This window comes from Oncorhynchus mykiss, chromosome 13 (assembly GCF_013265735.2).
Source record: "Oncorhynchus mykiss isolate Arlee chromosome 13, USDA_OmykA_1.1, whole genome shotgun sequence".
Classification (NCBI taxonomy): Eukaryota; Metazoa; Chordata; class Actinopteri; order Salmoniformes; family Salmonidae; genus Oncorhynchus; species Oncorhynchus mykiss.
In genome coordinates, this window is record NC_048577.1 from 774,496 (window position 1) to 799,762 (window position 25,267).

A 25,267-nucleotide genomic window follows, 5' to 3' on the forward strand; every position below is an offset into this window, starting at 1 on the left:
GATAGACGTGCTAAAGTCCAACCTCAAAACATAAATGGAAAAACCAAAGCCTGTATCACCTTCCCCCTTAAGACAACAAACATATCCTATATTTTTGTTGGACACTTTTGCTCACCACCAACAGAAAACAACTTCCATTTCACATTATAATCAACTACACTGGTTCACCTTCACCAATATAAACATGGTGTCTACTGGCTGTCAACAATTAAAAACAAGAAAAAACACCTATTCCTAAATAATAATAAACAATCATGTTATTTTTTTCTCCTTTTTCTTTCTATAGAATCCTACAACTCACTTGCTTCTAGAACTCTCCTTATCCTAAAACTCACTAGCTTCTAGAACTCTCGTCTTCCTAAAACTCACTTGCTTCTAGAACTCTCGTCCTCTTGGAACGAGCCCAAACAAAACTCAAATCAAATTGTATTAGTCACATGCACCGAATACAACAGTGTAATGCTTCCTTATGAGCCCCTAACCAACAGTGCAGTTTCAATACGGAAAAGAATAAGAGATAAAACTCCAAATAAACACACTGGCTCAACGCAAAACACAAATCTTTTTGACTGGTCACCCCAGAGATAATCAGCAATCAAGTTTTCCTTACCACGGACTGATTTCAAGAGGAAACTCCTGTGATATCCGTAATAACTTTCCACCTCACTGCGGAGCTTCTCTCTCTTTTCAGGGTTCACTAGATAGGCATGTTGTTGGATCTGGGCCCAGTCCCCAATATCATGCTCTAGAACATTTGGTTTGGCACATGTGAGAATTAACCCTGATATTCTAAAAACAGGGCAACAATGTCAATATAATTGTACCAAAAATTGTCATGTTGGTTGCATGAATAAATATCACTACCAAATGTTACATGAAATGTAAATATGAAATATTTGATTGCATAGTCATATTTTCAATGTCTTTTCAATATAATTTTGCTTGGTGGGATAGCCCAATGTCAAAACACAGTTTTAACGTGTCCAAATCAATAACCAATATGCAGGAACAGTTTGGGGATAAATTGAAAACCTAAACATAACATGTGCTATTTACACAAACATCTGCCACAAAAATCACATTACTTGTATTTTTTAAACAAGCTCCTTATAAACTGCACAAGCACCAGAAACACTGTTGTTTTGACAAATAGCAATAAATCACTGATATCGATTAGGTGGGAAATTAGGTTGTACGTGCTGTTGAAACTGACACAACAAAAAAAAACACATGGAAATGGGAGATATAATTTACCTCCCTGGTTAGAGGACAACCTGCAGAAGAGTCAGCTACATTTGGGAGTGATGCATTAAATATAGGGGTCGCTAAACAAGGGAATGCAGCACTTATTTGCCATCACTCATCGAGATCATGCTAAAAAAAATTGTGAGAGAGGAGAGAGATGAGGTTGCACGTCCTGTTAAAACTAACAGCTCAAAAAACACACGGAATCTGGGAGTACATCCCTGGGAGTACATCCCTGGTTAGAGGACAATTTGTAGAAAACAGCACGCCACATTTTAAAGTGTTGCATTTTCATTCAAGTGGGTCACCAATGTGGTAAGTGTAACACAACTCCTAATTGTCCCTAGAATTTCTAAGCAAACAGCTGGAGGCAGGGCTTTCTCCTGTAGATCTCCATTTTAATGGAATGGTCTGCCTATCCATGTGAGAGACGCAGACTCGGTCTCAACCTTTAAGTCTTTACTGAAGACTCATCTCTTCAGTGGGTCATATGATTGAGTGTAGTCTGGCCCAGGAGTGTGAAGGTAAACGGAAAGGCTCTGGAGCAACGAACCGTCCTTGCTGTTTCTGCCTGGCCGGTTCCCCTCTCTCCACTGGGATTCTCTGCCTCTAACTCTATTACAGGGGCTGAGTCACTGGCAAACTGGTGCACTTTCATGCCGTCCCTAGGAGAAGTGTGTCACTTGAGTGGGTTGAGTCACTGACGTGATCTTCCTGTCTGGGTTGGCGCTCCCCCTTGGGTTGTGCCGTGGCGGAGATCTTTGTGGGCTTTACTCGGCCTTGTCTCAGGATGGTAAGTTGGTGGTTGAAGATATCCCTCTAGCGGTGTGGGGGCTGTGCTTTGGCAAATGGGTGGGGTTATATCCTTCCTGTTTGGCCCTGTCTGAGGGTATCATCGGCCACAGTGTCTCCTGACCCCTCCTGTCTCAGCCTCCAGTATTTATGCTGCAGTAGTTTATGTGTCAGGGGGCTAGGGTCAGTTTGATATATCTGGAGTACTTCTCCTGTCTTATCCGGTGTCCTGTGTGAATTTAAGTATGCTCTCTCTAATTCTCTCTTTCTTTCTCTCTCTCGGAGGACCAGGCCTCAGGACTACCTGGCATGATGACTCCTTGCTGTCCCCAGTCCACCTGGCCGTGCTGCTGCTCCAGTTTCAACTGTTCTCCCTGCGGCTATGGAACCCTGACCTGTTCACCGGATGTGCTACCTGTCCCAAACCTGCTGTTTTCAACTCTCTAGAGACATCAGGAACGGAAGAGATACTCTTAATGATCGGCTATGAAAAGCCAACTGACATTTACTCCTGAGGTGTTGATCTGTTGCACCCTCGACAACTACTGTGATTATTATGACTTGACCATGCTGGTCATTTATGAACATTTGAACATCTTGGCCATGTTCTGTTATAATCTCCACCCGGCACAGCCAGAAGAGGGCTGGCCACCCTTCATAGCCTGGTTCCTCTCAAGGTTTCTTCCTAGATTTTGGCCTTTCTAGGGAGTTTATACTAGCCACCGTGCTTCTACACCTGCATTGCTTGCTGTTTGGGGTTTTAGGCTGGGTTTCTGTACAGCACTTTGAGATATCAGCTGATGTAAGAAGGGCTATATAAATACATTTGATTTGATCCGATATAGTACTCTTCCATTTCAGAGCCTGGATTTTCCCCATGAGGCTAATATCCATAACATGTTGAAATCAATTCATAAGGGGGCCAACGTTTAGGCTTCTACATTGTGAAATCATTACAATACTCCTCATACAATGTAAAAAACATTCTACATTGTGACATTAATTCACTGAAATCATGAAACAACTCCTTCATGTATGTATTTTCTAATATTTGATCAGAGATCTTTTATCAGATGATCTCTGGTCACAGCTATGAGAATTCAATCCTGTGTGTTCTCTGGTGTAGAGTCAGATTGCCAGATTGACTAAAACTCCTCCCACATTGATCACAGCTATAAGGTTTCTCTCCTGTGTGTGTTCTCTGGTGTAGAGTCAGGTTGCCAGATGTAGCAAATCTCTTCCCACATTGATCACAGCTATAAGGTTTCTCTCCTGTGTGTATTCTCTTGTGCACTCTGAGATCTCCAGATTGACTAAAACTCCTCCCACATTGACCACAGCTATAAGGTTTCTCTCCTGTGTGTTTTCTCTGGTGTAGAGTCAGGTGGCCAGATGTAGCAAATATCTTCCCACATTGATCACAGCTATAGGGTTTCTCTCCTGTGTGTATTCTCTGGTGTAGAGTCAGATGGCAAGATCGACCAAACCTCTTCCCACATTGATCACAGCTATAAGGTTTCTCTCCTGTGTGTATTCTCTTGTGCACTCTGAGATCTCCAGATTGACTAAAACTCCTCCCACATTGACCACAGCTATAAGGTTTCTCTCCTGTGTGTGTTCTCTGGTGAACTGTCAGCTCTCCAGATTGACCAAAACTCTTCCCACATTGATCACAGCTATATGGTTTCTCTCCTGTGTGTATTCTCTTGTGCACTCTGAGATCTCCATATTGAATAAAACTCCTCCCACATTGACCACAGCTATAAGGTTTCTCTCCTGTGTGTATTCTCTCGTGCACTCTGAGACCTCCAGATTGACTAAAACTCCTCCCACATTGACCACAGCTATAAGGTTTCTCTCCTGTGTGTGTTCTCTGGTGTAGAGTCAGGTGGCCAGATGTAGCAAATCTCTTCCCACATTGATCACAACTATATGGTTTCTCTCCTGTGTGTGTTCTCTGGTGCACTCTGAGATCTCCAGATTGACTAAAACTCCTCCCACATTGACCACAGCTATAAGGTTTCTCTCCTGTGTGTGTTCTCTGGTGTAGAGTCAGGTGGCCAGATGTAGCAAATCTCTTACCACATTGATCACAGCTGTAGGGTTTCTCACCTGTGTGTATTCTCTGGTGTAGAGTCAGATGGCAAGATCGACCAAACCTCTTCCCACATTGATCACAGCTATATGATTTATCTCCTGTGTGTGTTCTCTGGTGTCGTGTCAGCTGGTCAGATTGAACAAAACTCTTCCCACATTGATCACAGCTATAGGATTTCTCTCCTGTGTGTGTTCTCAGGTGTTGAGTCAGAGAGCCAGATGTTGTAAAACTCTTCCCACATTGACCACAGCTGTAAGGTTTCTCTCCTGTGTGTGTTCTCTGGTGCACTGTCAGCTCTCCAGATCGACACAAACTCTTCCCACATTGATCACAGCTGTAAGATTTCTCTCCTGTGTGTATTCTCTGATGAATTGTAATGCCTGATGAGGTTAATCTCTTCCCACAGTCAGAGCAGCAGTGAGTTCTCTTCACTGTGGGTCTCTGCAGGTGTTTATTGAGGTGTTCTGATCTGGAGAGACCCTTCTCTCCCTCTTCAGCATCATGAGGTTGTTGAGGCTCCCCAGAGGATCCACGATAGTCCCGTATCTCTCCTGTGTGAACAACAAAGTCAGACAGATGATTAAAGGCCCACAACAGCAGAAGTCCACTATAAAAGGTGATGCCAACAGCATAGCCATGATGTTGAACAGCAATTGACGTCTGTAATCAATGTTAACATGATTTGACAATTGTCTTAAAATGAGCAAGAAAAGTCATATTTTGTCTTGTTTTCACATTAGTAGTAACATCGATGATTGTAGGCTAGAAATAGGATATTCATGTTGTTGAAACTCTAAACAGTGTGCCAGACGACTTTTGTTCTCCAAGGCCCCCTTCTGTGTTTGCTAAAATTGTGGCACGAGGGCAATTTGATTGCAGAAACTCCTCCCTGCTAATGAGGAAACCGATAGTTATGGATGTACTATATCTGCCTGGAACAAAAATGGTGAGCAAAGATTTTAGTTTTTCACAATGTATTCTGAATATGAATGGGGGAAAACTCAGGGGAGTAACCTCCATTTCCAGGTTGCTTATGAGAGCATTTCACACTACTTTGGATTATACATTTAAGGCTCATTTGAATGTCCTGCTTAATATAATGTTTGCTACAGTAGTATGAATTACAGTGCCTTGCGAAAGTATTCGGCCCCCTTGAACTTTGCGACCTTTTGCCACATTTCAGGCTTCAAACATAAAGATGTAAAACTGTATTTTTTGGTGAAGAATCAACAACAAGTGGTGCACAATCATGAAGTGGAACGACATTTATTGGATATTTCAAACTTTTTTAACAAATCAAAAACTGAAAAATTGGGCGTGCAAAATTATTCAGCCCCTTTACTTTCAGTGCAGCAAACTCTCTCCAGAAGTTCAGTGAGGATCTCTGAATGATCCAATGTTGACCTAAATGACTAATGATGATAAATACAATCCACCTGTGTGTAATCAAGTCTCCGTATAAATGCACCTGCACTGTGATAGTCTCAGAGGTCCGTCAAAAGCGCAGAGAGCATCATGAAGAACAAGAAACACACCAGGCAGGTCCGAGATACTGTTGTGAAGAAGTTTAAAGCCGGATTTGGATACAAAAAGATTTCCCAAGCTTTAAACATCCCAAGGAGCACTTTGCAAGCGATAATATTGAAATGGAAGGAGTATCAGACCACTGCAAATCTACCAAGACCTGGCCGTCCCTCTAAACTTTCAGCTCATACAAGGATAAGACTGATCAGAGATGCAGCCAAGAGGCCCATGATCACTCTGGATGAACTGCAGAGATATACAGCTGAGGTGGGAGACTCTGTCCATAGGACAACAATCAGTTGTATATTGCACAAATCTGGCCTTTATGGAAGAGTGGCAAGAAAGCCATTTCTTAAAGATATCCATAAAAAGTGTCGTTTAAAGTTTGCCACAAGCCACCTGGGAGACACACCAAACATGTGGAAGAAGGTGCTCTGGTCAGATGAAACCAAAATTGAACTTTTTGGCAACAATGCAAAACGTTATGTTTGGCGTAAAAGCAACACAGCTGAACACACCATCCCCACTGTCAAACATGGTGGTGGCAGCATCATGGTTTGGGCCTGCTTTTCTTCAGCAGGGACAGGGAAGATGGTTAAAATTGATGGGAAGATGGATGGAGCCAAATACAGGACCATTCTGGAAGAAAACCTGATGGAGTCTGCAAAAGACCTGAGACTGGGACGGAGATTTGTCTTCCAACAAGACAATGATCCAAAACATAAAGCAAAATCTACAATGGAATGGTTCAAAAATAAACAAATCCAGGTGTTAGAATGGCCAAGTCAAAGTCCAGACCTGAATCCAATCGAGAATCTGTGGAAAGAACTGAAAACTGCTGTTCACAAATGCTCTCCATCCAACCTCACTGAGCTCGAGCTGTTTTGCAAGGAGGAATGGGAAAAAATGTCAGTCTCTCGATGTGCAAAACTGATAGAGACATACCCCAAGCGACTTACAGCTGTAATCGCAGCAAAAGGTGGCGCTACAAAGTATTAACTTAAGGGGGCTGAATAATTTTGCACGCCCAATTTTTCAGTTTTTGATTTGTTAAAAAAGTTTGAAATATCCAATAAATGTCGTTCCACTTCATGATTCTGTCCCACTTCACAAAAAAATACAGTTTTATATCTTTATGTTTGAAGCCTGAAATGTGGCAAAAGGTCACAAAGTTCAAGGGGGCCGAATACTTTCGCAAGGCACTGTATGTGTAATTATTGAAGAACCGTTAATGAGTATCGATTTGGGTGTTGTCAATAAAGTTACGATTTAATTTTTTATTTCACCTTTATTTAACCAGGTAGACCAGTGAGATATACTTCCTGTACTACCTGCTGGAGCGCGTGCTATGGGTGGGTGTTGCTATGGTGACCAGTGAGCCGAGTTAAGGCGGCCTAGCAAAGACTTATAGATGACCTGGAGCCAGCGGGTTTGGCGACAAATATGTGATAGCAAACTGGATGCAGTCTGAGTAGAGTGTTGGAGGCTATTTTGTAAATGATATCGCCGAAGTTAAGGATAGGTAGGATAGTCAGTTTTACGAGGGTATGTTTGGCAGCGTGAGTGAAGGAGGCTTTGTTTCGAAATAGGAAGCAAATTGTAGATGCTTAATAGGAGTCTGGAAGGAGAGTTTACAGTCTAACCAGATACCTAGGTATTAGTAGTTGTCCACATATTCTAAGTCAGAACCGTCCAGAGTAGTGATGCTAGTCGGGCGGGCGGTTGCGGGCAGCGATCGGTTGAAGAGCATGCATTTAGTTTAACTTGCGTTTAAAAGCAGTTGGAGGCCACAGAAGGAGTGTTGTATGGCATTGAAGCTTGTTTGGAGGTTTGTTAACACATTGTCCAAATTAGGGCCAGATGTATACAGAATGGTGTCATCTGACTAGAGGTGGATCACGGAATCACCCGCAGCAAGAGCGACATCGTTGATATATACAGAGTCGGCCTGAGAATTGAACCCTGTGGTAACTCCATAAAGACTGCCAGAGGTCCGGACAACAGGCCAGGTTGATGAAGACGGCTGCACAGTACTGTCTTTTATCGATGGCGGAAATTATATTGTTTAGTACCTTGAGCGTGGATGAGGTGCACCTGTGACCAGCTCGGAAACCGGATTGCACTGCGGAGAAGGTACGGTGGGATTCGAAATGGTCAGTGATCTGTTTGTTAACTTGGCTTTCGAAGACTTTAGAAAAGGCAGGACAGGATGGATGTAACAGTTTGGGTCAAGAGTATCACCCCCTTTGAAGAGGGGGATGACTGTGGAAGAGAGGTTGAACAGACTAGTAATAGGGGTTGCAACAATGGCGGCAGATCATTTTAGAAAGAAGGTCCAGATTGTCTTGCCCAGCTGATTTGTACGGGAACAGGATTTGCAGCTCTTTCAGAACATCAGCTATCTGGATTTGGGTGAAGGAGAAGCTGGGGAGGCTTGGGCAAGTAGCTGCGGGGGGTGCGGAGCTGTTGGTTGGGGTAGCCAGGAGGAAAGCCTGGCCAGCCGTAGAGAAATGCTTATTGAAATTCTCGATTATTGTGGATTTATCGGTGGTGACAGTGTTTCTTAGCCTCATTGCAGTGGGCAGCTGGGAGGAGGTGCTCTTATTCTCAATGGACTTTACAGTGTCACAAAACTTTTTAGAGTTAGAGCTACAGGATGCACATTTCTGTTTAAAAAAGCTAGCCTTTGCTTTCCTAACTGACTGTGTGTATTGGTTCCTGACTTCTCTAATAAAGTTGCATATCGCGGGGACTATTCGACGCTAGTGCAGTAGGCCACAGGATGTATTTGTGCTGGTCGAGAGCAGTCTGGTCTGGAGTGAACCAAGGGCTATATCTGTTCCTAGTTGCACATTTTTTTAAAGGGGCATGCTTATTTAAGGTGGTGAGGAAATTACAATTAATGAAATTACAATTAATGAACAATCAGGCATCCCCTACTGAAGGGATGAGGTCAATATCCTTCCAGGATACCCGGGCCAGGTCGATTAGAAAGGCCTGCTTGCAGAAGTGATTTTGTCTACAGATTTAGGGTTGTTCCTGGTGGGTTCCTTGAAAATGTGTGTGAGATTGAGGGCATCTAGCTTGGATTGTAGGACGGCCGGGGTGTTAACCTCACTAGGGTAGGGGGCACTATTTTCACCTCCGGATGAAAGTAAACTTGGTAGATTTGGATAGAAAACACTTTAAATTTTCCAAAACTGTTAAAATAATGTCTGAGTATAACAGAACTGATACGACAGGCGATGTTCTATGTTCTGATGGCTAGCATCTGATGGAGGTTCTAGCTATAAGGTCTAACAAAAACAGCAGATCCATATCATATTGGGTGAGGCCGGTTTCCGGAAGGTATATTTAATTTAAAAATGAAAAGGATTGAAATATATTGCAATATATACAAAAAAGATGAAAAAAACATTCCATTTACAACAAACACGTCTTAACGCTACGCCATCTTGGATTACAAAATGACTCAGTTAAAAACCATTGGATCTAGCAAACTCAAACTATTTAGTATTTCTGTGCCCATGAAAACTGTTTTCCCAGCGTAACATAAGGAGCCACTAAATGATACATAGTTCGAGTGCATTTCAGAATACAAAACAACTGTCTGACAGCAAGATCCCTTATTTAAGTTGAAGTTCATCATACGACAAGAATAACGTTATGACTATAACTACTGTTCCCTGAAGGAGGGAAACTAGGTACAACATACTATTAAATCCACACGTTATGACTATAACTACTGTTCCCTGAAGGAGGGAAACTAGGTGCAACATACTATTAAATCCACACGTTATGACTATAACTACTGTTCCCTGAAGGAGGGAAACTAGGTACAACATACTATTAAATCCACGCCTCGCTGGAAGCCCCGCCTTCTACAGGTGATGAGTGAGGCTGATGACGAGCGGCTCCCTCCGGTCAGGTTGTGTTGACGAGCGGCTCCCCCCGGTCAGGTTGTGTTGACGAGCGGCTCCCCCCGGTCAGGTTGTGTTGACGAGCGGCTCCCCCCGGTCAGGTTGTGTTGACGAGCTGCTCCCCCCGGCCAGGTTGTGTTGACGAGCGGCTCCCCCCGGCCAGGTTGTGTTGACGAGCGGCTCCCCCCGGCCAGGTTGTGTTGACGAGCGGCTCCCCCCTGTCAGGTTGTGTTGACGAGAGGCTCCCTCCTGTCAGGTTATGTTGACGAGCGGCTCCCTCCTGTCAGGTTATGTTGACGAGCGGCTCCCTCCGGTCAGGTTATGTTGACGAGCGGCTCCCTCCGGTCAGGTTATGTTGACGAGCGGCTCCCTCCGGTCAGGTTATGTTGACGAGCGGCTCCCTCCGGTCAGGTTATGTTGACGAGCGGCTCCCTCCGGTCAGGTTATGTTGACGAGCGGCTCCCTCCGGTCAGGTTATGTTGACGAGCGGCTCCCTCCGGTCAGGTTATGTTGACGAGCGGCTCCCTCCGGTCAGGTTATGTTGACGAGCGGCTCCCTCCGGTCAGGTTATGTTGACGAGCGGCTCCCTCCGGTCAGGTTATGTTGACGAGCGGCTCCCTCCGGTCAGGTTATGTTGACGAGCGGCTCCCTCCGGTCAGGTTATGTTGACGAGCGGCTCCCTCCGGTCAGGTTGTGTTGACGAGCGGCTCCCTCCGGTCAGGTTGTGTTGACGAGCGGCTCCCTCCGGTCAGGTTGTGTTGACGAGCGGCTCCCTCCGGTCAGGTTGTGTTGACGAGCGGCTCCCTCCGGTCAGGTTGTGTTGACGAGCGGCCCCCTCCGGTCAGGTTGTGTTGACGAGCGGCTCCCTCCGGTCAGGTTGTGTTGACGAGCGGCTCCCTCCGGTCAGGTTGTGTTGACGAGCGGCTCCCTCCGGTCAGGTTATGTTGACGAGCGGCTCCCTCCGGTCAGGTTATGTTGACGAGCGGCTCCCTCCGGTCAGGTTATGTTGACGAGCGGCTCCCTCCGGTCAGGTTATGTTGACGAGCGGCTCCCTCCGGTCAGGTTATGTTGACGAGCGGCTCCCTCCGGTCAGGTTATGTTGACGAGCGGCTCCCTCCGGTCAGGTTATGTTGACGAGCGGCTCCCTCCGGTCAGGTTATGTTGACGAGCGGCTCCCTCCGGTCAGGTTATGTTGACGAGCGGCTCCCTCCGGTCAGGTTATGTTGACGAGCGGCTCCCTCCGGTCAGGTTATGTTGACGAGCGGCTCCCTCCGGTCAGGTTATGTTGACGAGCGGCTCCCTCTAGTTATGACGTCGAGTAATTTGTGTGTCTTAATTATTTAATTAAACAGAATGCTTCACTTCACTAGGGTAGGGGACAGCATTCAGAATTTTAGATCAAAAGCGTGCCTAAATTAAACTACCTGCTACTCAGGCCGAGAAGCTAGGATATGCATATAATTAGTAGATTTGGATAGAAAATATAAAGTTTCCAAAACTGTTAAAATAATGTCTGTGAGTATAACAGAACTGATATGGCAGGCGAAAACCTGAGGAAAATCCATCCAGGAAGTACTATTATTTTGAAAGGCTGTTTTTCCATTGAAAGCCTATCCACCATACAAAGACTTAGGACCCAGGTCACGATCTCTATGGCTTCTTCTACATGTGGTCATTCTTTAGGCATTGTTTCAGGCTTTTACTCTGAAAAATGAGGGAGATACATATCCACCATAATTTGCAAATAAATTCATAAAAAATCCTACAATGTGATTTTCTGGATTTTTTTTTCAAATTTTGTCTGTCATAGTTGAAGTGTACCTATGATGAAAATTACAGGCCTCTCATCTTTTTAAGTGGGAGAACTTGCACAATTGGTGGCTGACTAAATACTTTTTTGCCCCACTGTACATCCTAGAAACCTGGTTAAACTATCATTATGACATCATGGATGAATTCTAGAATATACTATATAGCCTAGAAACCTGGTTAAACTATCATTATGACATCATGGATGAATTCTAGAATATACTATATAGCCTAGAAAACTGGTTAAATTATCAATATGACCTCATGGATGGCCAGTCCTTGTATTCATAGTGTAGTGAATTCAGGGAGAGGACCTGAGCTGAACTCAAACCTGGGTCCAGCGACTGTCAAATCAACACCTTATAACTGTTACGCCAAGAGGTCGCTTGGTGTTCGGTTAAGGTTTCTTCAATATCGTTCTCTATGAATTTGAGAGTGGTTACACTTCTCCTTCCCCCATCCCTCAGCTGTTAACCAAGTCTCTGGGCAGACATTTTGTTGCTGTTTAAAAAAGACACAAAACCCAGCAATTTGCAGTTCAAACAATAACAAATCTGTCATTCCACCACTATTTTGGTAATAAAAGATTATGGGGTTGGAGAAATGTGACTACAGACAGACCTATGGATGCAAGGACTGACCATCCATGCTATCAACATTATAGTTTTAACCATGTTGAGGCGGCAGGCTAGCCTAGTCAATCAATGGCTGTAAATAAATAATTTAAAAGTCACAATATGGATGTAGCAATTGCAGATTTCCACCTTAACACCAAACATCAGTTCAACTGCAGAGTTTGTGCCTCTGTTGTTAAGACAGTACTTACCAGTGTTAATCAGGGAACGGTTTCTAAAAACCATCTTATGGCTAAATTCATCGTTAGAACCATTGGATGCCTTAAGATGCGTTTGGGAAACCGGGCCCAGATATCCAGGTTCCTCCTCTTCTTCCTCCTCCTTTTTCAATTTAAAAGTAATCTCCTCCCTCTCATCTTTCACGCCATAAACTACATGCTCTCCTTTCACTGTAACACCATCCTCCTCTTTCACTCTGAACGCGTCCTCCTCTTCTTTCACAGTAAAGGCCCCACTCTCTACTTCTTGTTTTACTGTGATATCTTCCTCGTCTTTCACTCTGAACGCGTCCTCCTCTTCTTTCACAGTAAAGGCCCCACTCTCTACTTCTTGATTTACTGTGATATCCTTTTCTTCATTAGAAGGAGAGTAGCTTTGTGACCGCATGGTCGGGGATGTTACCTAGCTAGGCTAATGCTAACTTAACCAGCCCGCTAGCTGACTAATAACAACAACACCATAAATATGAAATTAAAACGGATAACTAACTAGACGACAGTAGTGAGTTTAAAACACAGTGGCTAATATACACTAAAGCGTCTAAAGAGCTTTATTGGTTCGGCTATTTGTCTAGCACGCTACCGAGGTGGCTGACGAACTGTTGTTGATGTTGAAAGAAGCGTTCCGTCCACTAGATTATACGTCACACAAGCAGCATCGCCTTAAAGTCCCAGACCGCCATCTGCTGACTGGAGTGGGTAACACAGTTGAGTAAAATGTATATTTTATCTTCAGACAACAAGTTAAAGTGTAGGAAGCAGGAGTTTTAACTCACCAGTGTAACAATACAGTGTGGTTAAAGACTTAGTAAGCTAGTTGTCGTCACGATATGGTTACCTATAAGAACAAACAGTTATGTTTTTGCGTTATTACATATTTATTAACTTATTTTGTGACTCTTCCAAACTACCCACAATGCAGTATTTCTCAACGTCATATGGATGCTCTTCTCTGTGCTACTGAGTTTGTTTGCCAGTGTAACGGTGTAACGAAGTTACATGTTTAAAATATTGGTATCCTCTATTTAACTAGGCAATTCATTTAAGAACAGTGCCTTAGACCGCTGCCCCGCTCGTGTGATAAAGGTATAGGATTCTGGGTAATCCACAGCAGATTTATGGAGAACTTGAAAATTGAGTGGTCCTGGGATAGAAAGGTATAAAATTGACATTACATCATTAAATCCACGTTTTAAATCATACATTAGCGATTTATGTTTTAGTAACTACTGTTGTTGGTTTGGTGTCAAGTCAGCCTCTCTTTATATGTTATTTGCCAAATCTCTGTTTTCCATGTGGGTTTTATGCTAAAGATCCCTCTTTCAAGTTGGTATCTAACTGGAAAATGCATCTTCTTTTAGGAGTGCTATTTTTACCCTGTCGACTACTGATCATTCATCCAGACTGTGTGTGTCCCATCATTGCAGCTTTGGAAATAAATTAACTATCCATCCATTGCACCTTCCTGTGTTGACTCACTGACTTGAGAGACGACAGGACCAGGAAGGTCACACTAGGTCGATATCAAGCTCAAGCTTGCAAACGTTAAACACACCTCCATCTCCATTAACGACATCACACTTGCCCAGACCCACTAGAACACACCTCCATCTCCATTAACTACATCAAACCTGCCCAGACCCACTAGAACACACCTTCATCTCCATTAACTCCATCACACCTGCCTATACCCACGAGAACACACCCCCATCTCCATTAACTACATCACACCTCCAACTGTCAGTTGGTTGCATGAATAACTATGATTACTAAATGTTACATAATTGTAAATATGAAATATCAAAACCAAATGTACACCCCTTTGTTAATATGTATTGGCAATACTTCACTTAATGGTGAGGCATGGAATAATAAAACATGCATATTTTGTCAGGCTGAATGTTTGAAATATGAGGTGATTTGAGTCATGCTTCTTCAGTAGTGGAATAAAGACAATTAGCACTTGAATGTTGTCAAGAAATACTGGAGTGATGTCAGATTGTTAATAAATTGATTATAAACTCATTTATTATACTGCGTCCAGGCTGCAAGTTGAAATTAAGTTGTTTTCAAGTCATTGAAAAAAAAACGACCTGTAAAAGACATCTTAACTTTCACTTTCAACCGAACATATATTGGACTTCGGGCATCTTTTTAATGACATTTTGGGGTGTCCAAATCAATAACCAATATGCATTAACAGACATCTCAACTTTCACTTTCAACCGAACATATATTGGACTTCGGGCATCTTTTTAATGACATTTTGGGGTGTCCAAATCAATAACCAATATGCATTAACAGTTTGATAAATTGAAAAACATAAAATTTAAACAAACGTGCAACAATAATCATTTTACTTTTTAAAACAAGCTCCTTATAAACTGTTAAAACATTCTACATTGTGACATCATTAGAACACTCCTACTACCATGTTAAAACATTCTACATTGTGACATCATTAGAACACTCCTACTACAATGTTAAAACATTCTACATTGTGACATCATTAGAACACTCCTACTACCATGTTAAAACATTCTACATTGTGACATCATTAGAACACTCCTACTACAATGTTAAAACATTCTACATTGTGACATCATTAGAACACTCCTACTACCATGTTAAAACATTCTACATTGTGACATTATTTCATTGATATCATGAAACAACTCCTTCATGTATTTTCTGATGTTTAATCAGAGATCTTTTATCAGAGTATCTCTTGTCACATTGATCACAGCTATGAGATTTCTCTCCTGTGTGTGTTCTCTGATGTGATACCAGGCTGTTTGACTGAGTAAAACTCTTCCCACATTGAGTACAGCTATAAGGATTCTGTCCTGTGTGTGTTCTCTGGTGCAAAGTCAGCTGGCTAGATGTAGTAAAACTCTTCCCACATTGAGCACAGCTAAAAGGTTTCTCTCCTGTGTGTGTTCTCTGGTGTAGAGTCAGTTTGCCAGATTTAGTAAATCTCTTCCCACACTGATCACAGTTATAAGGTTTCTCTCCCGTGTGTATTATCTTGTGCACTGTCAGATCTCCAGATGAAGTAAATCTCTTCCCACATTGATCACAGCTATAAGGTTTCTCTCCTGTGTGTGTTCTCTGGTGTAGAGTCAGTTTGACAGATGTAGCAAATCTCTTCCCACATTGATCACAGCTATAAGGTTTCTCTCCCGTGTGTATTCTCTTGTGCACTGTCAGATCTCCAGATGAAGTAAATCTCTTCCCACATTGATCACAGCTATAAGGTTTCTCTCCTGTGTGTGTTCTCTGGTGTAGAGTCAGACTGCCAGATGAAGTAAAACTCTTCCCGCATTGATCACAGCTATAAGGTTTCTCTCCTGTATGTGTTCTCTGGTGTAGAGTCAGATGGCAAGTTTGAACAAAACTCTTCCCACAATGATCACAGCTATAAGGTTTCTCTCCTGTGTGTATTCTCTTATGCACTGTCAGGTCTCCAGATGAAGTAAATCTCTTCCCACATTGATCACAGCTAAAAGGTTTCTCTCCTGTGTGTGTTCTCTGGTGTAGAGTCAGTTTGCCAGATTTAGTAAATCTCTTCCCACATTGAGCACAGCTATAAGGTTTCTCTCCTGTGTGTGTTCTCTGGTGTGAAGTCAGAGAGCTAGATGCAGTAAAACTCTTCCCACATTGAGCACAGCTAAAAGGTTTCTCTCCTGTGTGTGTTCTCTGGTGTAGAGTCAGGCTCCTAGATGTAGCAAATCTCTTCCCACATTGATCACAGCTATAAGGTTTCTCTCCCGTGTGTATTCTCTTGTGCACTGTCAGATCTCCAGATGAAGTAAATCTCTTTCCACATTGATCACAGCTATAAGGTTTCTCTCCTGTGTGTGTTCTCTGGTGTAGACTCAGTTTGACAGATGTAGCAAATCTCTTCCCACATTGGTCACAGCTATAAGGTTTCTCTCCCGTGTGTATTCTCTTGTGCACTGTCAGATCTCCAGATGAAGTAAATCTCTTCCCACATTGATCACAGCTATAAGGTTTCTCTCCTGTGTGTGTTCTCTGGTGTAGAGTCAGTTTGACAGATGTAGCAAATCTCTTCCCACATTGATCACAGCTATAAGGTTTCTCTCCCGTGTGTATTCTCTTGTGCACTGTCAGATCTCCAGATGAAGTAAATCTCTTCCCACATTGATCACAGCTATAAGGTTTCTCTCCTGTGTGTGTTCTCTGGTGTAGAGTCAGACTGCCAGATGAAGTAAAACTCTTCCCGCATTGATCACAGCTATAAGGTTTCTCTCCTGTGTGTGTTCTCTGGTGTAGAGTCAGATGGCAAGTTTGAACAAAACTCTTCCCACATTGATCACAGCTATAAGGTTTCTCTCCTGTGTGTATTCTCTTGTGCACTGTCAGATCTCCAGATGAAGTAAATCTCTTCCCACATTGATCACAGCTGTAAGGTTTCTCTCCTGTGTGTGTTCTCTGGTGTGAAGTCAGTTTGCCAGATGTAGCAAATCTCTTCCCACATTGATCACAGCTATAAGGTTTCTCTCCTGTGTGTATTCTCTTGTGCACTGTCAGATCTCCAGATTTAGTAAATCTCTTCCCACATTGAGCACAGCTATAAGGTTTCTCTCCTGTGTGTGTTCTCTGGTGTAGAGTCAGTTTGCCAGATGTAGCAAATCTCTTCCCACATTGATCACAGCTGTAAGATTTCTCTCCTGTGTGTGTTCTCTGATGAATTTTAATGCCTGATGATGTGAATCTCTTCCCACAGTCAGAGCAGCAGTGAGTTATCTTCCCTGTGGGTCTCTGTGGGTGTTTATTGAGGTGTTCTGATCTGGAGAGACTCTTCTCTGTCTCCTCAGCATCATGAGGTTGTTGAGGCTCCCCAGAGGATCCACGATAGTCACGTCTCTCTCCTGTGTGAACAACAAAGTCAGACAGATGATTAAAGGCCCACAACAGCGATAATCCAGGGTAAAGGTTGATGCCAACAGCATAGCCATGATGTTGTACAACAATTGACGTCTGTAATGAATGTTAAAATTGTCTTAAAATGAGCAAGAAGTCATATGTTGTCTTGTTTTCACATTAGTAGTAGCATCTAAGATTGTAGACTAGAAATAAGTTATTCATGTTGTTGAAACTCTAAGCAGTGTGGTAGAAGACTTTTGGTCTACAATACAGGCCCCTTTGTGTTTTCTATAGCAATTTGATTGCATAAACTCCTCCATGCTAATGAGGAAACCACTAGTTATGGATGTCGTACATCTGGTGTGACAAGATGAATTAAAAGAATCTGCCCACTCCATCAAGCAATGGGGACAGCAACACAGGGCATTCACGGGACCTCATGGAACCATGGACCACACCTGCAGAAACTGGACAACAGGGGGAAGCAGAGGAGATACCTATCATAGACTTCTCCCAGCTGACGCTTGACATGCCACCTACGCCGCCTCAAGTGGTAGAAACAACCAGCTGGAATCATTAAGTAGAATCAGCCAACAGTAACACGGAAGCAGCAGAATGGGAGTTAGTAGTGCATGACCTAGATTTAGAATAAGAAGCTTCCATTTAGACACAGGTCTAAGATGACGTAATAAGCAATCTACCGTCCCAGTGTAAGCACTCAGTGTAAGCAATCTACAGTCCCCGAGTAAGCACTCAGTGTAAGCAATCTACAGTCCCCGAGTTAGCACTCAGTGTAAGCAATCTACAGTCCCAGTGTAAGCACTCAGTGTAAGCAATCTACAGTCCCCGAGTAAGCACTCAGTGTAAGCAATCTACAGTCCCCGAGTTAGCACTCAGTGTAAGCAATCTACAGTCCCTGAGTAAGCGGCCGGTGCAAGCAGCAGGGCAGTGTCAGTGTGAAAGTGTGGTTTAGCCACAGCTCCAGAAACTTCCGAACTTCCCCTGTAAAAAGGTATATAAAGAGAGCAGAGATCATAAGAGAGGCATGATCCTCACTGACATATGAGACAGACTTCATATGGAGAGTCATCATAGGTAAATTTACTATTGCACTATACGCTTGTTAGACGAGAACAACATTTGAGAACCGGATAATTTTGCCTAAGTACTTATTGGATCACTATCTGAAGCTACTTGGTTGAACTTTGTGAACCCGAAACTGAGTCTCCGAAACACAGGGGTCTAGACACCTCTTGATCACAGACAAAGCGGCAGTCACACAGTGAGACATCAGGTACAGATGTGATTAGCAATACAAGGAAACAGCCAAGTACCGGTTACAATATATTGACACAGAGTTGGAAGTGTATAGAGATATTGGAATTCGGAATCTAGTGTTAGTGCTGTGAGAATACCAATTACAGGAAAGTGACCAAGGGGCGGAGCATTAAAGGTAATTGAACTATTTTTGCTATTTAGTCAATATTGTTAGAAGTGTTACCGCATTTAAAGTTTTGCAATATTATCTGGCATAGCGTAAAGCATTAAGGATTGATTGAGCATTATTGATGTATTAGGAAACTGTAGAACCATTGAATTGTAATAATGTGTATAAGACAAAAAACAGTGATTTAATAAAACCTTGAAACTTTGACAACTAGGCCAGATTAACGATCTGGAGAGCAAACGCCTTTCACACTCTCACTGAACAGAAAGTGACCCTGGTTATAGGTTAAAGTGATTGCACTAAAGAATATTTGGGGCGGCAGGGTAGCCTTGTGGTTAGAGCGTTGGACTAGTAACCTGAAAGGTTGCAAGTTCGAATCCCCGAGCTGACAAGGTACAAATCTGTTCCTAGGCCGTCATTGAAATTAAGAATTTGTTCTTAACTGACTTGCCTAGTAAAATAAAGGTAAAATTAAAAAATGTCATTGTGTGGACAATAATATATTTTTAGGAGAGTCAAAATATATAACAATACTAGTTTCCAAGTGACTACTAGCTGACGAGCATAATAATCAATAGAAGAAGTTATTAGGTATTGATATATACAGTGCCTTGCGAAAGTATTCGGCCCCCTTGAACTTTGCGACCTTTTGCCACATTTCAGGCTTCAAACATAAAGATATAAAACTGTATTTTTTTGTGAAGAATCAACAACAAGTGGGACACAATCATGAAGTGGAACGACATTTATTGGATATTTCAAACTTTTTTAACAAATCAAAAAATGAAAAATTGGGCGTGCAAAATTATTCAGCCCCCTTAAGTTAATACTTTGTAGCGCCACCTTTTGCTGCGATTACAGCTGTAAGTCGCTTAGGGTATGTCTCTATCAGTTTTGCACATCGAGAGACTGACATTTTTTCCCATTCCTCCTTGCAAAACAGCTCGAGCTCAGTGAGGTTGGATGGAGAGCATTTGTGAAGAGCAGTTTTCAGTTCTTTCCACAGATTCTCGATTGGATTCAGGTCTGGACTTTGACTTGGCCATTCTAACACCTGGATATGTTTATTTTTGAACCATTCCATTGTAGATTTTCTTTATGTTTTGGATCATTGTCTTGTTGGAAGACAAATCTCCGTCCCAGTCTCAGGTCTTTTGCAGACTCCATCAGGTTTTCTTCCAGAATGGTCCTGTATTTGGCTCCATCCATCTTCCCATCAATTTTAACCATCTTCCCTGTCCATGCTGAAGAAAAGCAGGCCAAACCATGATGCTGCCACCACCATGTTTGACAGTGGGGATGGTGTGTTCAGGGTGATGAGCTGTGTTGCTTTTACGCCAAACATAACGTTTTGCATTGTTGCCAAAAAGTTCAATTTTGGTTTAATCTGACCAGAGCACCTTCTTCCACATGTTTGGTGTGTCTCCCAGGTGGCTTGTGGCAAACTTTAAACGACACTTTTTATGGATATCTTTAAGAAATGGCTTTCTTCTTGCCACTCTTCCATAAAGGCCAGATTTGTGCAATATACGACTGATTGTTGTCCTATGGACAGAGTCTCCCACCTCAGCTGTAGATCTCTGCAGTTCATCCAGAGTGAACATGGGCCTCTTGGCTGCATCTCTGATCAGTCTTCTCCTTGTATGAGCTGAAAGTTTAGAGGGACGGCCAGGTCTTGGTAGATTTGCAGTGGTCTGATACAGTGGTCTGATCCATTTCAATATTATCGCTTGCACAGTGCTCCTTGGGATGTTTAAAGCTCGGGAAATCTTTTTGTATCCGAATCCGGCTTTAAACTTCTTCACAACAGTATCTCAGACCTGCCTGGTGTGTTCCTCGTTGTTCATGATGCTCTCTGCGCTTTTAACGGACCTCTGAGACTATCACAGTGCAGGTGCATTTATACGGAGACTTGATTACACACAGGTGGATTGTATTTATCATCATTAGTCATTTAGGTCAACATTGGATCATTCAGAGATCCTCACTGAACTTCTGGAGAGAGTTTGCTGCACTGAAAGTAAAGGGGCTGAATAATTTTGCACGCCCAATTTTTCAGTTTTTGATTTGTTAAAAAAGTTTGAAATATCCAGTAAATGTCGTTCCACTTCATGATTGTGTCCCACTTGTTGTTGATTCTTCACAAAAAAAATACAGTTTTATATCTTTATGTTTGAAGCCTGAAATGTGGCAAAAGGTCGCAAAGTTCAAGGGGGCCGAATACTTTCGCAAGGCACTGTACATAGGTAAAAGAGACTTGAAGGTAAGGAATTATAGGAGGAATCCATAACACTCAGAATATTTAAATAGGAGTATATCTATCCAAGACCTCATTCTAGACCGGAAAATAAGGGAGTGACAACGTGAACGAAGGAACAAACCCAACTCACGCGAAGGGCCATTGCGAAGAAATAGAAGGGTTGGTAGGGCCGCACGGCTAGGCCCTTGTTACACCGCAGTAACTAAAATCCTAAAGTACTCTGCCCAGCCAGAAGACTGGGTAGAGGCATTTGCTGCAGGTATTAGGCAAAAGTCAGCACCGTGACACTGGTAATGAGGAAACCACTAGTTATGGATGTAGTATATCTGGTAATGAGGAAACCACTAGTTATGGATGTAGTATATCTGGTAATGAGGAAACCACTAGTTATGGATGTAGTATATCTGGTAATGAGGAAACCACTAGTTATGGATGTAGTATATCTGGTAATGAGGAAACGGCTAGTTATGGATGTAGTATATCTGGTAATGAGGAAACCACTAGTTATGGATGTAGTATATCTGGTAATGAGGAAACGGCTAGTTATGGATGTAGTATATCTGGTAATGAGGAAACCACTAGTTATGGATGTAGTATATCTGGTAATGAGGAAACGGCTAGTTATGGATGTAGTATATCTGGTAATGAGGAAACCACTAGTTATGGATGTAGTATATCTGGTAATGAGGAAACGGCTAGTTATGGATGTAGTATATCTGGTAATGAGGAAACCACTAGTTATGGATGTAGTATATCTGGTAATGAGGAAACCACTAGTTATGGATGGAGTATATCTGCTAATGAGGAAACCACTAGTTATGGATGTAGTATATCTGGTAATGAGGAAACGGCTAGTTATGGATGTAGTATATCTGCCAGGAGCAAAAATGGTGAGCAAAGATTTTAGTTTTTCACAATGTATTCTGAATGTGAATGGGGGAAAACTCAGGGAAGTAACCTCCATGTCCAGGTTGCTTATGAGTACATTTCACACTACTTTGGGTGTTAATTGTAAGGATCGTTTGAATGTCCTGCTTAATATAATGTTTGTGTCGTCATTGCAAATCAAAAAACACTTCAACCAGTAAAATGCTTTTTGGCTTTTCCATCAACCTGACAATGAGGGTTTGTACACTGTTATCCATATTGGCCCACAACTTCACCTAACAACAAATATACCTGTAATGAACGAAGAAGCACTTTGGTTGTTGTTGCATGACATACTGTGGGTCAAAAAAAGTATTTAGTCAGCCACCAATTGCGCAAGTTCTCCCACTTAAAAATATGAGAGACCTGTAATTTTCATCATAGGTACACTTCAACTGTGACAGACAAAATGAGAGAATATACTATATAGCCTAGAAACCTGGTTAAACTATCATTAGGACATCATGGATGAATTCTAGAATGTACTATATAGCCTAGAAACCTGTTTAAACTATCATTATGACATCATGGATGAATTCTAGAATATACTATATAGCCTAGAAAACTGGTTAAATTATCATTATGACCTCATGGATGGCCAGTCCTTGTATTCATAGTGTAGTGAATTCAGGGAGAGGCCCTGAGCCGAACTCAAACCTGGGTCCAGCGACTGTCAAGTTAACACCTTTTAACTGTTACGCCAAGATGTCTGAACTTCTTGACGAGGTCGCTAGGTGTTGGGTTAAGGTTTCTACAATATCGTTCTCTATGAATTTGAGAGTGGTTACACTTCTCCTTCCCCCATCCCTCAGCGGTTAACCAAGTCTCTGGGCAGCCATTTTGTTGCTGTTTAAAAAAAACACAAAACCCAGTAATTTGCAGTACAAACAATAACAAATCTGTCATTCCACCACTATTTTGGTAATAAAAGATTATGGGGTTGGAGAAATGTAACTACAGACAGACCTATGGATGCAAGGACTGACCATCCATGATATCAACATTATAGTTTTAACCATGTTGAGGCGGCAGGCTAGCCTAGTGGTTAGAGCGTTGGACTAGTAGGTTGCAAGTTCATATCCCCGAGCTGACATGGTACAAATCTGTCAATTAACCCACTGTTCCTAGTCCGTTATTGAAAATAATAATTTGTTCTTAACTGCTATACAGTGTTGATTTACATTGTTTCTAAACATTATAGTAAAAAAAGCTTATTTAGGGTTCTGATGGGGTACAACAGTTGAACTCAGCTCATGAGGCATGTGTTATATTCTTAAAGAATCAATGGCTGTAAATAAATAATTTAAAAGTCACAATATGGATGTAACAATTGCAGATTTCCACCTTAACACCAAACATCAGTTCAACTGCAGAGTTTGTGCCTCTGTTGTTAAGACAGTACTTACCAGTGTTAATCAGGGAACGGTTTCTCAAAACCATCTTACGGCTAAATTCATCGTTAGAACCATTGGATGCCTTAAGATGCGTTTGGGAAACCGGGCCCAGATATCCAGGTTCCTCCTCTTCTTCCTCCTCCTTTTTCGATGTAAAAGTAATCTCCTCCCCCTCCTCTTTCACGCCATAAACTGCATCTTCCTCTCCTTTTACTGTGACCTCCTCTTTCACTCTGAACGCGTCCTCCTCTTCTTTCACACTAAAGGCCCCACTCTCTACTTCTTGTTTTACTGTGACATCATCCTCGTCTTTCACTCTGAACGTGTCCTCCTCTTCTTTCACAGTAACGGCCCCACTCTCTACTTCTTGATTTACTGTGATATCTTCCTCGTCTTTCACTCTGAACGTGTCCTCCTCTTCTTTCACAGTAAAGGCCCCACTCTCTACTTCTTGTTTTACTGTGATATCTTCCTCGTCTTTCACTCTGAACGCGTCCTCCTCTTCTTTCACAGTAACGGCCCCACTCTCTACTTCTTGATTTACTGTGATATCTTCCTCGTCTTTCACTCTGAACGTGTCCTCCTCTTCTTTCACAGTAACGGCCCCACTCTCTACTTCTTGATTTACTGTGATATCCTTATCTTCATTAGAAGGAGAGTAGCTTGGTGACTGCATGGTCGGGGATGTTAGCTAGGCTAATGCTAACTTAACCAGCCCGCTAGCTGACTAATAACAACAACACCATAAATATGAAATTAAATCGGATAACTAACTAGACGACAGAAGTGGGTTTAAAACACAGTGGCTAATATACACTAAAGCGTCTAAAGATCTTTATTGGTTCGGCTATTTGTCTAGCAAGCTACCGAGGTGTCTGACTAACTGTTGCTGCTGATGAAAGAAGCGTTCCGTCCACTACATTATACGTCACACCAGCAGCATAACTTTAAATTCCCAGACCGCCATCTGCTGACTGGAGTGGGTAACGCAGTTGAGTAAAATGTATATTTTATCTTCAGACAAGTTAAAGTGTAGGAAGCATGAGTTTTAACTCACCAGTGTAACAATACAGTGTGGTTAAAGACGTAGTAAGCTAATTGTAATCACGATATGTTTACCTATAAGAACAAACAGTTATGTTTTTGCGTTATTACATATTTATTAACTTAATTTGTGACTCTTCCAAACTACACACAATGCAGTATTTCTCAACGTCATATGGATGATCTTCTCTGTGCTACTGAGTTTGTTTGCCAGTGTAACGGTGTAACGAAGTTACATGTGTAAAATATTTGTATCCTCTATTTAACTAGGCAATTCATTTAAGAACAGTGCCTTAGACCGCTGCCCCGCTCGTGTGATAAAGGTATAGGATTCTGGGTAATCCACAGCAGATTTATGGAGAATTTGAAAATTGAGTGGTCCTGGGATAGAAATGTATAAAATTGATATTACATCATTAAATCCACGTTTTAAATCACACATTAGCAATTTATGTTTTAGTAACTACTGTTGTTGGTTTGGTGTCAAGTCAGCCTCTCTTTATATGTTATTTGCCAAATCTCTGTTTTCCATGTGGGTTTTATGCTAAAGATCCCTCTTTCAAGTTGGTATCTAACTGGAAAATGCATCTTCTTTTAGGAGTGCTATTTTTACCCTGTCGACTACTGATCATTCATCCAGACTGTGTGTGTCCCATCATTGCAGCTTTGGAAATAAATTAACTATCCATCCATTGCACCTTCCTGTGTTGACTCACTGACTTGAGAGACGACAGGACCAGGAAGGTCACACTAGGTCGATATCAAGCTCAAGCTTGCAAACGTTAAACACACCTCCATCTCCATTAACGACATCACACTTGCCCAGACCCACTAGAACACACCTCCATCTCCATTAACTACATCAAACCTGCCCAGACCCACTAGAACACACCTCCATCTCCATTAACTCCATCACACCTGCCCAGACCCACTAGAACACACCTCCATCTCCATTAACTACATCAAACCTGCCCAGACCCACTAGAACACACCTCCATCTCCATTAACGACATCACACTTGCCCAGACCCACTAGAACACACCCCCATCTCCATTAACTCCATC

The 25,267-nt window shown here is 42.3% G+C and overlaps 2 protein-coding genes and 1 long non-coding RNA gene across 4 annotated transcripts; all 3 read right to left on the bottom strand.

Moving 5' to 3' along the window:
- Positions 1-2,785: 2,785 nt before the first annotated feature.
- LOC118938114 (zinc finger protein 2-like) lies at positions 2,786-24,090 on the bottom strand. Of its 2 annotated transcripts, XM_036939820.1 has the most exons (3): positions 23,575-24,090; positions 12,215-12,536; positions 2,786-4,686 (listed from the first exon to the last, which is right to left on the bottom strand). In XM_036939820.1, the coding sequence occupies exons 1-3, from the start codon at positions 23,833-23,835 to the stop codon at positions 3,128-3,130; spliced, it is 2,142 nt and encodes a 713-aa protein (XP_036795715.1). In that variant the 5' UTR covers positions 23,836-24,090; the 3' UTR covers positions 2,786-3,127. The 2 variants fall into 2 exon arrangements, with proteins under 2 accessions (XP_036795715.1, XP_036795716.1); XM_036939821.1 differs by lacking the exon at positions 23,575-24,090 and having other exon boundaries at positions 12,215-12,866.
- LOC118938133 (zinc finger protein 420-like) lies at positions 14,930-16,819 on the bottom strand (the record flags this gene model as incomplete). Its single annotated transcript, XM_036939850.1, has 2 exons — positions 14,930-16,209; positions 16,462-16,819. Coding segments are annotated over 2 exons (1,638 nt in total), but the record flags the coding sequence as incomplete, so codon positions are not given.
- Positions 17,077-23,565, bottom strand: LOC118938139. The gene is made up of 3 exons (XR_005035402.1): positions 23,458-23,565; positions 23,172-23,379; positions 17,077-17,136 (listed from the first exon to the last, which is right to left on the bottom strand). It is a non-coding gene; the product is annotated as an uncharacterized LOC118938139 (long non-coding RNA).
- Positions 24,091-25,267: the final 1,177 nt, after the last annotated feature.